Source organism: Odontomachus brunneus, unplaced genomic scaffold, assembly GCF_010583005.1.
Source record: "Odontomachus brunneus isolate Ranch 3 - 2012 unplaced genomic scaffold, Obru_v1 Obru_scaffold_124, whole genome shotgun sequence".
Lineage (NCBI taxonomy): Eukaryota > Metazoa > Arthropoda > Insecta > Hymenoptera > Formicidae > Odontomachus > Odontomachus brunneus.
In genome coordinates this window covers 235914-251722 of record NW_022639574.1, presented here as the reverse complement: position 1 = coordinate 251722, position 15809 = coordinate 235914, and the positions used below count along the sequence as shown (strand labels likewise).

General features: G+C 34.6%; 1 protein-coding gene and 1 long non-coding RNA gene across 2 annotated transcripts; both read left to right on the top strand.

The window, feature by feature from the left end:
* The first annotated feature begins 424 nt into the window (after positions 1 to 424).
* On the top strand, positions 425 to 1234 carry LOC116849691. The gene is made up of 3 exons (XR_004379190.1): positions 425 to 611; positions 856 to 1012; positions 1114 to 1234. It is a non-coding gene; the product is annotated as an uncharacterized LOC116849691 (long non-coding RNA).
* A 2123-nt stretch (positions 1235 to 3357) lies between these two features.
* On the top strand, positions 3358 to 14183 carry LOC116849684 (caprin homolog). The gene is made up of 6 exons (XM_032827079.1): positions 3358 to 3525; positions 4376 to 4594; positions 6739 to 7089; positions 8397 to 9197; positions 9280 to 9574; positions 12126 to 14183. The coding sequence occupies exons 1-6, from the start codon at positions 3412 to 3414 to the stop codon at positions 12362 to 12364; spliced, it is 2019 nt and encodes a 672-aa protein (XP_032682970.1). The 5' UTR covers positions 3358 to 3411; the 3' UTR covers positions 12365 to 14183.
* Positions 14184 to 15809: the final 1626 nt, after the last annotated feature.

The following is a 15809-nucleotide window of genomic DNA, read 5'->3' as shown; positions in this document are numbered from 1 at the left end:
TTTGCGCTCTATAATAATTGAGGTTGCTGTGTTAGGAAACAACAGGAGTCAACCAATTGAAAGCACTATTTAAAAATCCCTCCAAATGCAACAAAATGTTTAAATCACGAAGTAAAGCTGGTATTCATAGTCGGATCTTATATTTAAGAATGTCTTAAGTTTATTTTAAGATTATGTATGGATCATTTTATTGGTTATTGAATATTTGAAGATGAACTTAAGGCCGGTATTCATAGTCCGATCTTATATTTAAAATCATCTTAAGTACTGTCTTAAGATGTCATGAACCAATCACAAAGCCGTATTCGCATCTTAAGACATTACTTAAGACGGTCTTGAAATAAGATTCGACTATGAATACCGGCCTAAGATACTTAAGGTCTGGGTCCTTATTCTTGAAATAAGGCATTTTTTCGTTTCGTGACCACGGTAGCATTTGTTTGATTAGTTTGGTCCATTTAATGTTCACAACGCCTCGAGCAATAAAGATAAATGACGTCCACGGCGTTGCGAGCGTTAAGTGGACCAAATTACGAACCAAACGCTACCATGGTCACGAAACGAAAAAACGCCTATAGACTTGGTTTACATCGTGTACTTGATACTAAATAGTAACTTTCTATTAGATAATCTTAATATCGATGATATATATAAACAACAATATATTAAACCAAATATATAAACCAGTAAATCCAATCTTTCTTTTATTGATGCCTTCGACAGACCTTCTCGGTGTTCATTACCCTTGTAGTCTGTTGATTTTAGTTTCTTTCAACAAACACAGGATATGTTACCTATATTCGCATATGTCACAATTTTATTATTGTAATTTGAGATTTATTATTGTGATTTCAGAAATGGAAAATATCGAGGATCAATCCAGTAGCGTTACTTTGATAAGAGCAAGATGAAAAATCATATATTGGAAATGAAAAATGCAACAGCCGTGACAAATCACGGAGTAATAAATATATAAATATATAAACACTAAGAAATATCAAAAGAAGAATAGGTATTATAAATATGTTTATAAATTTATTTCTCTTTTTCCTATTAATTCCGATAACGAATGATGTACATCAAGGCTCACACTTTGGTAATTTTATCCTGCAGGAGATTGTTCTCTGACTATAAATGTTCTGCAAGCACATGGTTTGCTGCGAAGCTGAAACAAGAAAATGAATTAAAGGAAAGAATCGGTCCAACAATATTCGCAGTCACAGACAATATGTAGATAATTAATCTTTTATTATATGTATACATATATATATATATATATATATATATATATATATATATATATAAATTTTAACTACATATCTGATATTTGTTTATCATCCATTTATTTATTCTGCTATTTTCCTTGTGTAAACTTGTCTTTAATCTTGCATAGACTTCATTCCATATTTAACGATGTTGCCAAAATGATTTTACTGCAAAGAATTATGCCACAAACATGAATAATATCATGAATGATATAATGATATTATATACAATTGTATAATTTTAATGTATCAAAACTGAAACATTAAAATTATACAATTGTATATAATAATAATGTATTAATTTATAAATATATTTATATTACATATTTGTAAAAATTATTTTTTTATCTCGTTTATCTCCATGCACTCCACGTTTCCACTTATTTGCGTCATTTTAATATAATTTTATTTTTATTTTATGCTCCATTATGTTTTTTATATTAATATTTATAAAGAATTCTTCGATATTTCTTGTTTACACTCTCCCATATCTGTCAAAAAGGTTTCACAAACTAACAGACTCACTACTTAAACAGTGTTACTAATGTACAGAAATTAAAATTATATCGTCTAGAGGTTTTTGTTCGTACCAATACTATCCCCTCTATTTTTCGGGAAAATGTAGTCTAACCAACTTTTTGGCCCTTATTCTGATGGCTTCTGCACAGGACGCGATAATGCTTGCCGGCGGTAGTTCGCGCGACAGCCAATCAATATGTTGTTTTTCCGTAAGAGCTAGAAGGTTATTACGGAGAACAGCATATTGATTGGCTGTCGCGTGAACTTCCGCTGCGCAGTAAGCATTACCGCGTCCTGTGTGCAGGAACTATGAGGATGCAAACCCATGCAGCGGAATAGAGGGGCGTGGAACGAGAGCGGAACCAATCACGAGCGTTCTACAGTTTTCGCTCGTGATTGCTTTCGCTCTCTTTCCGCGCTCTCCTATTTCACTGCATGGGTTTGCACCCTAAGAGTCATCTACAATGAAAAATCGTAGCAGTAAGAAATTGACCAATCATACTGGATTTTTACAAAAATAATGAATTGTCATTGGTCAATTTCTTACTGCTACGACGTACGATTTTCCATTGTATATGGCTCCTTATGGCTGCGTTCAGATTCCTTACCCGGGTACACTCTAATACAAGAAGTGCTATAGTTATGTGACATATACTATAGTGTTTCTAGTAACAGAGTGCACCCGGGTAGGGAATCTGAACGCACCCTATTCTGCATGTAATTTCACCCTAACTGTAACCTATTGTAGACTAGGCTTTACGGAAAATAAAATAAATAAAAAATATACTCCAATCGAATTCGAGAATTCACTACTACGATAGTTATTAATCCGGATTAACGTTGCCGTGTAAACGTAGTCACAGTCAATGGTCCAATGAGAGACTTTGGGTGCTTTCCAACTACGTTATACTGTGTTACACAAAACCAGTTTATTGATCACATATTATCTAAAATATCTTGTAAGATAATATGTAACTAATAAACTGGTTTTGTGTAACTCAGGCTTCAATTTTTCGGCAGCCGCTTGGATTGGGATGTTAAAAGTTGCAAGCAGTTGCACGATTTTGCTTGCAACTTAAATTAAAGAACGGTCAAGATTTACGTAGTCTGCAGCTTGATGTGCGCAACTGGATATACAGAATGATTAAATTATGCATCTGATGCATCGGGTTGTGTCTGTTGCAAATAAAAGAACGCATTCACAGGGTATATACGTAGCTGGAAAGCACCCAAGTCTCTCATTGGACCATTGGCTGTGACTACGTTTACACGGCAACGTTAATTCGGATTAGTAACTATCGTAGTAATGAATTCTCGAATCCCATTGGAGTACATTTTTAGATCTAAAAGAATATACCAATAAAATCCAAGAATTCACTAACTACAATTGTTACTAATCCGGATTAACATTGCCATGTAAACGTAGTCTGTGTCCCAACATGCGACTTCGACAAACGACGTATTGTAGAATTGACCTTAGCGCATGCGAAGTATACACGTTCGACAGTATTCGGTAATGTTCGCCCACGTCGTATCACTGCCTCCCCACCACTTTTCTCTTCAACTGCTTGTGATTCGGATACCATTCTAAGGAACCAGTTCAGTTTGCGTTTGTTGCCCGTGAAGGATGCCTTCTGCCAACCCCAAACTAGAGAAACAGGCCTCTACGGAGACCGCAGAACCCATTCGTCAAGCGATTATCGTAATCGAGCACAAGATACGGAATCTCGAGAAGCGTAAGGTGAGATTACCGAGATTATGTGCCGTTATTACGGCCAAAAATTTAATCTGTCAGCCGCGACTAGATTCTTTACGCGCACCGTGCGATCCGCCATGATCCATGATGCGCCATGTGCTCACGATTTTCTCAAAGTGTTGCCGACACGTTGAGATTGTTCGGTCAGCATACACGTTAGCCGTGCAAATGTATGCAGCACAATGCGGCGACACCGTATTCTAGTATATTCTATCCTGGCGCATCCTGGCGATGTCAAACGCGCCAATTTGTCGTCGCCAACCTTGTATCATGGCGGTGTATCATCTACGTACACGAAACTTCTCTCTTTTATCTACGATGCGCTTTACAATTGACGATCTGATCGAACAGCGAACGTTGCTGGCGTAAGAACCGCGTCCGCTGATCATCTCATTTACCACGATTAACGTCGCGATGTGCCGCAAAATCGCCACAACTCACGTTCGGCGTTTTGCTTTTGTATGTCTCGCTTCTGGCTCGATTGTGACAAACACTCACTGATGACGCCGTTGAAAACGACGACGACGACGATGACGACGACGAATCGTCTCGTGATGCCTTATATCGTTCGCGTGAATACCATAAAATTGTTTTCCAAATTGGAAACGAGGTTACACGTCATGTTTGAATATTTGCGGTCTGCGCCGTATCGTACATTGTATATCGCGTTTCGATAAAGTGGCTTACAGTCATTCAGTCAAACGCGTGGTGTTATTGCATTTAGGAGTTATACAATTACACGAGTATATGAAATACGCGGCTTACCTAGTGGTTTATCTATCGAAAAAGTCTAGTCAAACTGTTAAAGTTTTAATATGCTATTTTGCGAATTTAGGGTAAGCTAGAATCGTATAGGGATCTGCAGAAGAACGGGAGGGAGCTAAACTCTGACCAGAAAACAGCGGTCGCCAAATATGACGAAGTGCTTCAAACATTGGACATCACTCGAGAATTGTATAAGCAAATCGTTGCTATCGCCAACGATGGAGTCAAACAGCAAAAGAAGTTGGCGCGAAAGGAGGCTGTTGAGCGGATGCAGCATGACATCATAAAGGTATAGATATATCTTTTAAAATATATTTTTTTCATTGTGTTTCACAGATATTTCACATATATTATATTTTTACAAATACTTTTATATTTTTTCTAAAATATAATTTTTGAAATTGTATTTTAAAAGAAAATAAAAGATTTATAATCTTACAAATCTTACATTTTTGCAAATACTTTTACTTCTGAAATATAATTTTTATATTTAAATATTTTTTATATTTTGAACTAAATTTTTAATTTTGGAAGTAAATGAAAATATTTGTGTACAAATATTTGTATTGTATAAATAATATTTGTGAGACCACACGGACTATGTTTATTCAGCAACTCTTAAAGAAGTTATAAGATAAAATGAATTTCTTAAGAATTGAAGTTTACATTACATATAAACTCATTATATTATTTAACTGCTTGTACAATTAAGCCAGCAGCATATGATGCTTTCATGCTGGATTATTTGTTGGATTAGAATACTCTGTTCTAATTGGTGCATTTCTGAAGATGGATGGACATGCACCAATAAAAACAGAATATTTCCATCCATCAATCCAGCACAAAAACAAACACTGTGTGCCGCTGGCTTTAGAAAAAAATTGAATATTCAAAGGTTAAGATATTTGTAATTAAAGTTTACATTTCTTACGCATGTTTCTTGAGATTGGTGTGCCACTTTTAATTTTTATTTTTGATTTTTTGTAAGAGAATTAAGATTAGGGTTTTAATGACAAACGACTATGATATTGAGGATTAAGCAGGGTCTACAATAGAAATTGTAGAGTTGTAAATCGTAGAAATTGACCAATCGCGATCGACTATGAGAAGAATAATTGACCGCGATTGGTCAATTTCTATGACTTGCGACTTTACAACTTCTATTGTAGACCCCGCTTTAATATACCGAAATTATACACAAACTTTAGAATTATTAGGTCTGTTCTTTGTAGCTGCACTGTCTGCACTAGTTAAGAAAGTGTAGTACACTAAAGCATTCTTTGTAGCAGAGCTGATGCATTGTTGCTGTTCTTTGTAGCATGAACTAGTGCAATAGTTTAGAGTTCTTGTACAATGCCAGGCTACAGGCAATAGAAACAGGTATTAGTTAATAGGAACAGAGAATAGAAATATTTTACCAATCCAAATTCCTATTCTCTGTTTCTATTGCTTGTTGCCTGGCATTCTGCAATGGCCTTTACTGTACTGCTTGCACTGGGTCTGGAGTCAGTGCAACCAGAACAATGCAAGAAATGCAATCAATAAGTCCAAAAGCAGCGAAACACAAATATCTTTTAACACTACATGTTCCACTTTGTGCTATTCTGCACTAGATCGTTCTTTGTATCCTGACTACACTCTTACATTGGCCTGTGCTTGTTTACACTAGTCCAATTCTAGTGCAATCCCAGTACAGCTACAAAGAACAGACCTATTGATTGTTTTCTTTGGAAAAGACAGCAGAGGAAAATTCATAATTTATAGTAATACTCAAGTAATATTTGAAATACATACACATATTTAAACACTTACATATCTCTTTCTATTCATCAGTGCATCTCTGTTAGATAAACTGATAGATAAATGAAACATTAATACAAACAAATACGATATTCATATTTGTAATATTGTGTATATATGTCCATCTCAACTTTGCTCAAATTAACATTTATTGTTTATAGATGATGGAATAAATATAGAAACGTAAAATTTTATTCAATAAATAGCAAGTTTTATGAGTGGTTTCTTTGATGTGTCACTGAAAATGATACCAAGCCTTACAATCTTTTTAAAAGCAGTTAAATAAATATAACAGCCATAGTCTATGTTTATATAAACAATAAAACAGGTTTAATTGTTTTTAATATTGTAACTATTGATGTTACATGTTGTGTAAACAATTCTGTTGTAAATATGCTATACAACATGTAATATATTAATTACAATATCGAAAATATGGTTGACTTTATGTCAAAAATTGATTTTATGTTAATTATATAAATACAGGCTATGGTATCTGCACAGATGTTACTAAATTGGCTTTATAGACCGCTGTAGCATAGTCCTATTCTCGAAATATCGGAACAATATAAAAATATTGTTTGCAAGTACGAAAGTACCTGCAGGTACATAATATTAAGCTAATATTTGCAGGTACGAGAAGTGCTCATTATTCAAGATACCTTGATAAATATGGGCACCGATTCCGCTAGAGGTGATTTTCTTAACGGTAAGAATGGTGCTATAAAGCTGTCGGAGGAGGATTTAAAGCACCTGGACAGCTTTTATAATGAACTATCAATGAAACATCAACGCGAGGAAGGTGAGCCAACCTTTCTTCAACAAGTTCAGAAAGCTGCAGAACATTATGTTGCGCTTGTTGAGGGAAAGCAACGTGAAGTAGTTGGCACTACGTACAACAAATTGAAGGACATCATTGCGAGCATCAACCAATGCGGGTATTTTGATCAGGTCCACGAATCCGAGGCAGTACCCGTAGAAGAGGTATGTTCTTAGACATATGCTGACGGGCGACGCAATGTGCTGATACAACATGTATGTTGCACGTGTACGTCTCATGTACAGGTAGAACTCGTCAAATTGAACGAGAAAGTTCTTTACTATTTTGTAAACAATTACGATCTATTATTGAGATATTAATAAATGAAAATTAGTAAATGAATGTGGATGGTGCAATGACATGAGCTCTTTAAGTTTGAATCTATTGATTATCTTGGCAACGATGGACTATGTATAATATTGGATAATGGAGATGTGTATAATAATACTGTCCAGCAATACACAGTCTGCTAAGAAACTGTCAATAGATTGACATTTTCTAGATTGAGACTTCTGAAGAACTTCCATCACATCGTATATACTCATTTGATAATTTTCTATTATTAATATTTCAGAAATTATTGTAGTTATAGTAGGATAGTATAGTATTTTTCTATTTGAGTAAAAAACCTATTCTAGTTTGATCAGTTATATCTGTACACGAATTGACGTACACGTTACATTAGGTACCTGGTATACAGGTTGTCTTATTTTAATTGGTATAGCGTTGTATATTTCAGAAATTAAAATTTACAAAAATATTAAAATAAGGTTATTGAAAAGTGAATAGTTTGCGAAATATTTTATATTTTGATATTATGAGAAATAACAAAATAAAATATAAAATATCTCGGAATGTTTTTTTTTTTTCGATAATTTTTTTTCAGTATTTTTACATGCAGGGTGGATGCAGGAAATTTATATTAAAACATCATATGATTTTATTTAAAAAAAATTAAAATTTACTATAACAGAGCTTTTCAAGATCATTCCAAGGTCAAATAAATATTATTACCTTTTTCCTCTTAAAATTCTACAAATTTTGCTTGAAACATTTTTATATTTTATAAAATATTTTATATCTTATACGTTTCTTAGGTATTTATTAATTTTAACAGCAAAAGGAAAGCATTCGGAACATTTTAGGAATTTACTGAATTGATCACAAGTATCGTTTTATGGACACATCTTTTTTATTTCAACTTATAATGCAATAATCATAGGCATGCGTTTTCTTGCTTCTGACGTCATTAAACAAAGACAGTCGACACGAGTACTCGGGAGCTTTAATTTCCGAAATATTTTGTTGTATCAATTAAGATGGAACTTGTATATAGTACTTGTATAGAATATGTATATAGTACTTGTATATAGTACTTGTATATAGTACTTGTATAGAATATGTTGTATATAGTAGTGTTTATATTTGGTAAACTGTAACACATATATTTTATTTACTCATATTTGCGCAGGTTACCGAAACTTTAGCTGAAACACAAACTATTGATGGACCAACGGCACAAGAACAAGTCAATGAAGAATACAACAGTAACGACAGGCACATTCCACCGGAATCTATGATACCCATTCCAAATTTTCCCGTTCAAGTAGCCCCGCTTCCCGTTGTTTCTGGTGCTGCGCCGGTCTCGGGGCCTATTCCGGTCGTACCACAGCCAATACCGCCGCATCCAACTGCCCCAGTTGATACTCCATATTACACGAACGCTACCAGCTTTGTACCGCAACAACAGCAACAACAACCTCAACCACAGCAGCCGCAGCAGCAACAGAATCAACAATCCCAACAGCAACCACCACCGGCTCCTAGAATCAACGACGTCATAGGCACACCAAACTTCTTCTTCTTGCAAGAATCCGAGCTTGATTCGCCAGACGTCACATCACAGGCACCTATTGTGTCGCACATTCCTCCCGCGGTGAACGCGCCGATTCCGTCGCAGACTTTCACAAACCAGAATTTCGCAAACGCGCCTGTTGGAGTACCCCAACAAGTTATTTATCCGCACCAACCGCCGCAGGATATGTCACACATTCCCGGATTTGCAAATCCCAATCCACCACCGCCTATTCCGATGCCGCCTTCTCATCAGCAACCGAACATGCAGTACAGTCCGCAACATCCAACTGGTTTCCAGCCGCAACAATCACAGCAACAGAATGGTGGACAGCAATTACCTCAGCAAGGGCAGACGCAAAACTTTGAACAGGCACCCCATCAACAGCAGGAATCTCAAACATCTACAGAAGTAAATGTAATGCTTTTAGTCTTGTCATAATATTAATGTCAGTTTTTATTGTGGCCGTTTTATCGACAATTCATAAATATTATTTCAGGAGAAAACTGAAAATGGTTCGAGTGAGACTACTGTTGCTATGGAATCCGAGCTGGAACAACAAACTGAATCTGTCGATTGGTGTCAGATGACCGAAACCAACGATTGGAGTCAACCCGATCAACAACAGCAGTCTGTTCAAGATTCTCATCAAACACCACAGCAGCAAACATCTCAACAGACTTGGACTGATCAACGTGGTGGGTACAGAGGAAGGGGCGGTAGAAGAGGAACCTCGAATGGCTACAATGGCAGAGGCAGGGGCAATTATCAACAAAATGGACGTGCAGGACAAGGTAAGAACAAAATGGATTTGATTGTAATCTTATAAATCCTGATTTTTTTGCATCGGATCAACAGATTTGTAAAATAATCCAAATACTTTTAACAATCGATAAATTATTGTAAAATTGAGTCTCTTAACTATTCTTAACTACTTAAGCCACAGAACTCTTGATTGATGACATTAAAAGAGAAAATACACATTCGAAATTTTTGTAAAAAGATATATCTACAAAATAGCACTTACTATCGATCTGATAGATCTGTAAAATAGCCTGAACACTTTTTGTTCCAACAGTCAATAAATTATCATAAAATTTTATGTTAAGTTAATTAACTTTGAATGCAACCTACTTTTTTCTCTTATGATTATCACGTTAATTTTATGGTAATTTATTGTTAGAGCGAAAAGAAAATGTTTAGACAGTGTCACAATGTCATATTTTACAGATTTTCTCGGTCGATCGCAAGGTACGAAGTATAATACGAGTCAGATATCCTGTATACATAATTTTCATACTAGTAACCGTGCAAACAAAAGTTTTTTTAAATACAAAAAAATAAAACGATCGCAAAGAAACAGAAAATAAAGAAATACAAAAAATAAAATGTTAATGTCCTAATTAGTGGGTTACATTCGTTTTTCTCAATAAATCAGTTAATACGGGTCTATATTTATTTTAAAAATATATAGTCATATCCTAAGTTTCATATACTATCATTTATAAAAAGTTTCGGATAAAATTGAAAATCATAGGAAATGGAACATCCAAATTTTATAAGCATATTGCTGAAGGCAATAGTTCGAACATTACTTACCGACATTTTAAAGTGTGTATACTAAACGAATAAATAGCCAATACGAGTGTTTGGACATTCGCATTCCTGGACGTTGCTCATTCGTTAGTTTTCTTGTTTACACTGAATGTTCGCATATGACAATATATGAGTCTTTAGTTTTGAATTCCTATTCTTATAATGGTTGTACATACGTAAGGGTCGTTGCGCAGCTATTTTATGGTATGATTATACCTGCGCAACGACATTTAAATATATATAACCATTTAACAAGTAAGGACCTTGATTTTTTTTCACTCGGGTACCGTTCGCGTTTAAGAATACACGTAAATAATGCACAGCAAAGCGTTGACGAATCCCATTTACGCGAATTTTATTTGATATATCTAGGTATTTTTTTTTTCATGTCTCGTGACTGTTGATCGGTAATTTGAAATAAAAATACATAAGTTTACGAAGCCAAAACGACTGCCACCCAGAATGGAGAGATTTTAAATCCATAAAAAATTGTGGGTATTATTGCTCGACTATCAGAGCATTTCCTAGTGGTCGAATTGGTAATCTTAAGTAAATGATGAAGTGATAATATAAATGCAATGATAGGCGCAACAAGACTCAGAAAGATTAGAGAAAAAAAAATAAAAAAAAGTACTACGGGAGGCGGAAAGATAAAACGAACGGCATGTCGAAAAACAATTTCCTACGCGCTGTTCATATTATCTCCGCGGATCTCTACGTTTAGAGATATTCTTCGCTTCTAAGAAGTTCGCATAGTTAGCCAATCCTCATGCGATTACGCGTTCAGCGTTTGTTTTATTACATAGCACGCGCTAGTTAGCCAGTGGGCTGGTGCTCGGTGTAAATCTTTCTTTGTTAATAACTCAAAATTTTACGCGTGATTATTTCGGAAAAGGTATCCCATTACTTATTCTGACCTATTCTAGCGATATATTAGCTCTGGTATGCTGTCAAACATTTTGTACAAGTAGAGAAAATAATATTAATAGTAAAATAATAAATAAATAAATAAAATACCAATAAAATAATAATAAAAAGATATGTAATTTTGATAATTAATTCATATGTCACTCTAATCTGTATCAAGATATTTATTTATCTCATTAGTAGCAACTGTTATTAGTAACAGACTCATTAATTATGCTGGCCACAATAAATACGATGTAAAATGATATAGCCATTCCTATTTCTTAAAAGAACATGATTTGTAAATTTTATTTATTATAGAGTTAGGAAATAACATTAATATCATATCTTGTCTCCCTAGAATTTATTAAATAGTACAAACAGTAGAGTCATTAGCTTACAAATTGTCATATTTAAATTAGTAGTAGATTAATAATATTATGATTTTGTATCGATTTGTGATATTAGAATTACTTATTATTTTTATAAATAAATAAGTTTATATATTTTTTTTCTTTTTGTTTCCACAATTAAGTTATTTGGTTACTAATTGTGACATTCCTTATATCATAAATTGAGACAAAATTTAATTGTTATGATTAGAATTGTTGATTCTGAGATAAATAAATAGTTTAGATAAATATATAGAGAAAATTATATAGTTTATGTTAAAGATTACAAATCAAAGATTACAAGATTTCTAATTTGTAGAAAAACGCGGTAGGATTGGTAGTGTATCCTTAGCTTGCATATTCGATTCTTTTTTTTTTTATTAACGAACTTTAACATATTTACTATTGATGCTATCGTGTTGTCATTATTTTCTTCTCTTTGTTTCAATAGGCACATACTACCGCAATGATAGTAATTATCAAAACGGGTATCAACAACGCTCTTGGGTAAACAACGACGGAAATAATGGATACAATAGTGGCTTTAAACGCGGTGGTGGCGGTGGACCCAGGGGAGGTCCACGAAGCGAGCGCGGCATAGACAGAGGTGGTCGTGGGCAATTTCGAGGCCAAAGGGGAGGTAATCGAGGCGGATACACTCCCCGTGGCAAGCCTCATACGCAACAATAAATGTGAAAAGACAAAGAAGAAAATGCGACAGTATGTAAATGCACAGTGAAATATTGTAACGATGCTCTTAAGATCATGATTCAACTGTCTATTTATGAAAAAGCTTAAGTCGAAACAATGCATTTGCAATACAAAGTAAGACTCAAAGTTTAGATGCCGTGCAGTATCTCGTGCATGAGTGTTATACATAATAATTTTGATATTAAACAAAAACTATCTTCAAGTGAGATATGTAGGTTTTGTAATATACAGAAAAATATCTGTATAACGTGTTTTTTATCCGTTACATATTCACACGTTGCATTAAGTAATTTCACGCGAATAAAGTTAATTAGTTATAAAGCAAGACAGTTTTGCATCTGATGCAATACCTATAAACGTTACAGATCGCGACGTGAATATAATATATGTATAAAAAAAAAGAAGACAAATTCGACGAAATCCTTAAAAAACGCGTGTGCTAGTATTTGCTGGAGCTTGCGGCTTAGGATATTTCTTAAATATGACATTGATCAAATGAAACTTTGCATTTGAATTTGGTATCTGCAATCACGAAGATTAAAGTTGATATGAAGACGACGCAGAAGGGGAACATTGTGATATAAAGGGAGCTGTACCAAATTCAGAAGTGTGAACCTACCATGCAAGTATTATTGTGTTGTGACAGAAGGCAGGTTTCACAGGGCAACAACAGCTAATCTGTAAAGATTAGAAAAAATATATATAATAATTTTATTATAAAAAAAAATAAAAAAAACGAGAACTCACCTAACAAACATTTCACGCAAAGACAAACAAGAACTTATTTAAAGAGTAACGTTAAGATGATTATAAGTATATAGGCGATCTGCACGACCATCTCTTCGTCTTGTGGCGCATCGTTCCAGAGAGAATTTTCTAAGATACCAGAAAAAAGAGGATACAGTGAACAATGCCTTCTACGCTAAATATTATACCTTCTTAACTTCATACCCCGATCTGTTGAATAACAATCATGTAACTTTTCCTGAAGAGCGGAAATTTGAGGAGTAAAATTTCACTTGAATTCTACGATCTTTAGTAATCATATATAAACTTTCTGAATTATAAATATTTAAAACTTCATGTTTCCACTCTTAGGAGAAAGTTATTTGACTGCCACTCTGATTGTTGTATGAATTGGAGAGACTTAATGAGATAAATGATTAACAAATTTATCGAGAAGTCTAAGTAGCTCAAGAATTGTTAGTGATTTTGGGATATGTAAACATCTGTAAAAGGCATTTTTCACATAGTGTGATATGTGTCGTGACATCGTGTACACTGTTTACGAACCGTGTTGCTCCCGCTTCTATTTTTTCTGCGTAATTCCAAAAATTCTTCACGGTCGTCGCCCATGCAGTTGGCCAAGCGAAAGAGATCGCGGTGCAATGTCCTCGTTTAACGATGCAACGCATTACCTGATTTTTTTTTGTATTATGAGACAAAGAAAGAATAAGAAGAAACGAATGATTATTTTTAAAATGGAGGAAGCGACAGGTGCGCGGGGCTTTAGAATGTAAGTCGAATCCAGTGTATAATTACTAAGAGAAAGAAAGAGAAGTTGCAAGATTGAGAAAGGAAAAGAAAAAAAGTATGCGCTTTTCACAGCGCACTGCCGAATAAGTCACGCTCCACCGTAAAACACGCGATTAAGAGTACCATTTAATTGTATTTCGTTTGTACATTTGTGTTTAATCACTCTCCCCTCTTCTCCCTCCCTTCATCTACGATTACGTTAAACTATCCTATAAAAAAAGCTACCTGTATATCTTCCAAATAAAGATCTAATTCAATCCTACTAACTGATCTATTTATTATGCTCGATACGACAGCGTTGGATTTGTATCGTTTCTCTACAGAGTTGTTACTTCAGCCAGAAATAATTTTTCAAAGTTGTGTTCAAAGATGTTTTCAAATTGCTGTTCGATCAATTTTTAATGGAAATTTCAACTAATTTTTTATTTTAAAACGAGGCGATTTTTCAAGTCAATATTGGGATACTGTAATGTAATTATATACAAGTAAAGATGCAAATTCATGTAGCGGATAAATCGCTGCGATTGAAGGTCACGTGGTCATTCGCTATTCGCTAGCGAGTAATCGCTGTTTGCTGAAATTTTTTAGCTTTCAGCGAATATTCGCTAAGATAATCATTGTTGACATCTTAACAACATAGGTATAATCTATAGATTCTCTAATGTAATAATGCTTAAATATGTCTGCTCCCACTATGAATATTAAATTTTCAAATTGACTTGCAGATATGCGTATATAATTATGAAATCTTAAGTCTTCTAGAAGAAGTTTAGGTAGCACAGCATGAAAAAATCCATGCTCTTTTCTATCTTGAAAAATAGGTGCTATCTGATGTTTCTTTCACGAATATTTTCTTTTCTTATGTAAAAGTATAGTCGTAACTGCAACTGCTTTCCTTTTTCGGATATTTTCATAATAATTCATTATTTGCATATAATTTAATAATGTTTGATTATATCAAGTAATCAAATGAATGAATTTTCTTCCATATGTTGACACGCAATATATAACGCTCATAACCTATTCGCGGCGAATTATTCGCTACTCTCTACAAATCATTCGCAGCGAAAAATTCGCTATATGAAAAGGTACCCTAAGAATACATGTTCGGGTGAATTGTCACGAGGGTGAAGCTCAAGAAGTGAGGGGAATGATTGTATGTATTGTAATGGAGTTGACATACCATGAAAGTGACTCATAGCCAATCAGAAAACTTATAAGCCATTTTTAAAGATTCATTTATCAGTAAAAGAGAACTCAGGGTGCAAATCCATGTACGGACTAGCGGAACATGGAACGAGAGCGGAACCAATTACGTGCGTTTTACAGTTTTCGCTCGTGATTGGTTCCGCTTTCATTCCACGCTCCGCTATTTCGTTACATGAGTTTGCACCCTCAGAATACGAGCTATAGACAATACATACAAAACTCCGATACTAACATGGCCGCGATGATGTATCCTCTTATCTTTTGGGCTTCACAGGCCCTCGTCTGCAATTCGTTCATGGGGGCATTCAGATTCCCTACCCGGGTGCACTTCTAAGGGAGCGTCCCAGATGCGCACATTGACAAAAGGACACAGCCAATCATAACGTCATATGCCTAGAGATATTCTAGAGACTCTATAAACAACGACATATGATTGGATGTGTCCGTTTGTCAATGTGCGCATCTGGGACTCACTCCACTCTAATACTATGGTCGGTATTCATAGGCCGGTGTTCATAGTCGAATCTTATTTCAAGATTGTCTTAAGTAATGTCTTAAGATGCGAATACAACTCTGTGATTGACATCTTAAGACTTAAGATGATCTTAAATATAAGATCTATGAATACTGGCCATAGTCGGATCTTATATTTAAGATCATCTTATAGCATGTTCGACTG

Bases quoted from the DNA above. Each gene is read 5' to 3' on its own strand.
- LOC116849684 (XM_032827079.1), top strand. From the start codon at position 3,412: ATGCCTTCTGCCAACCCCAAACTAGAGAAACAGGCCTCTACGGAGACC. The intron at 3,526-4,375 runs GTGAGATTACCG...TTGCGAATTTAG, and splicing joins GGAATCTCGAGAAGCGTAAG to GGTAAGCTAGAATCGTATAG. The intron at 4,595-6,738 runs GTATAGATATAT...TAATATTTGCAG, and splicing joins TGCAGCATGACATCATAAAG to GTACGAGAAGTGCTCATTAT.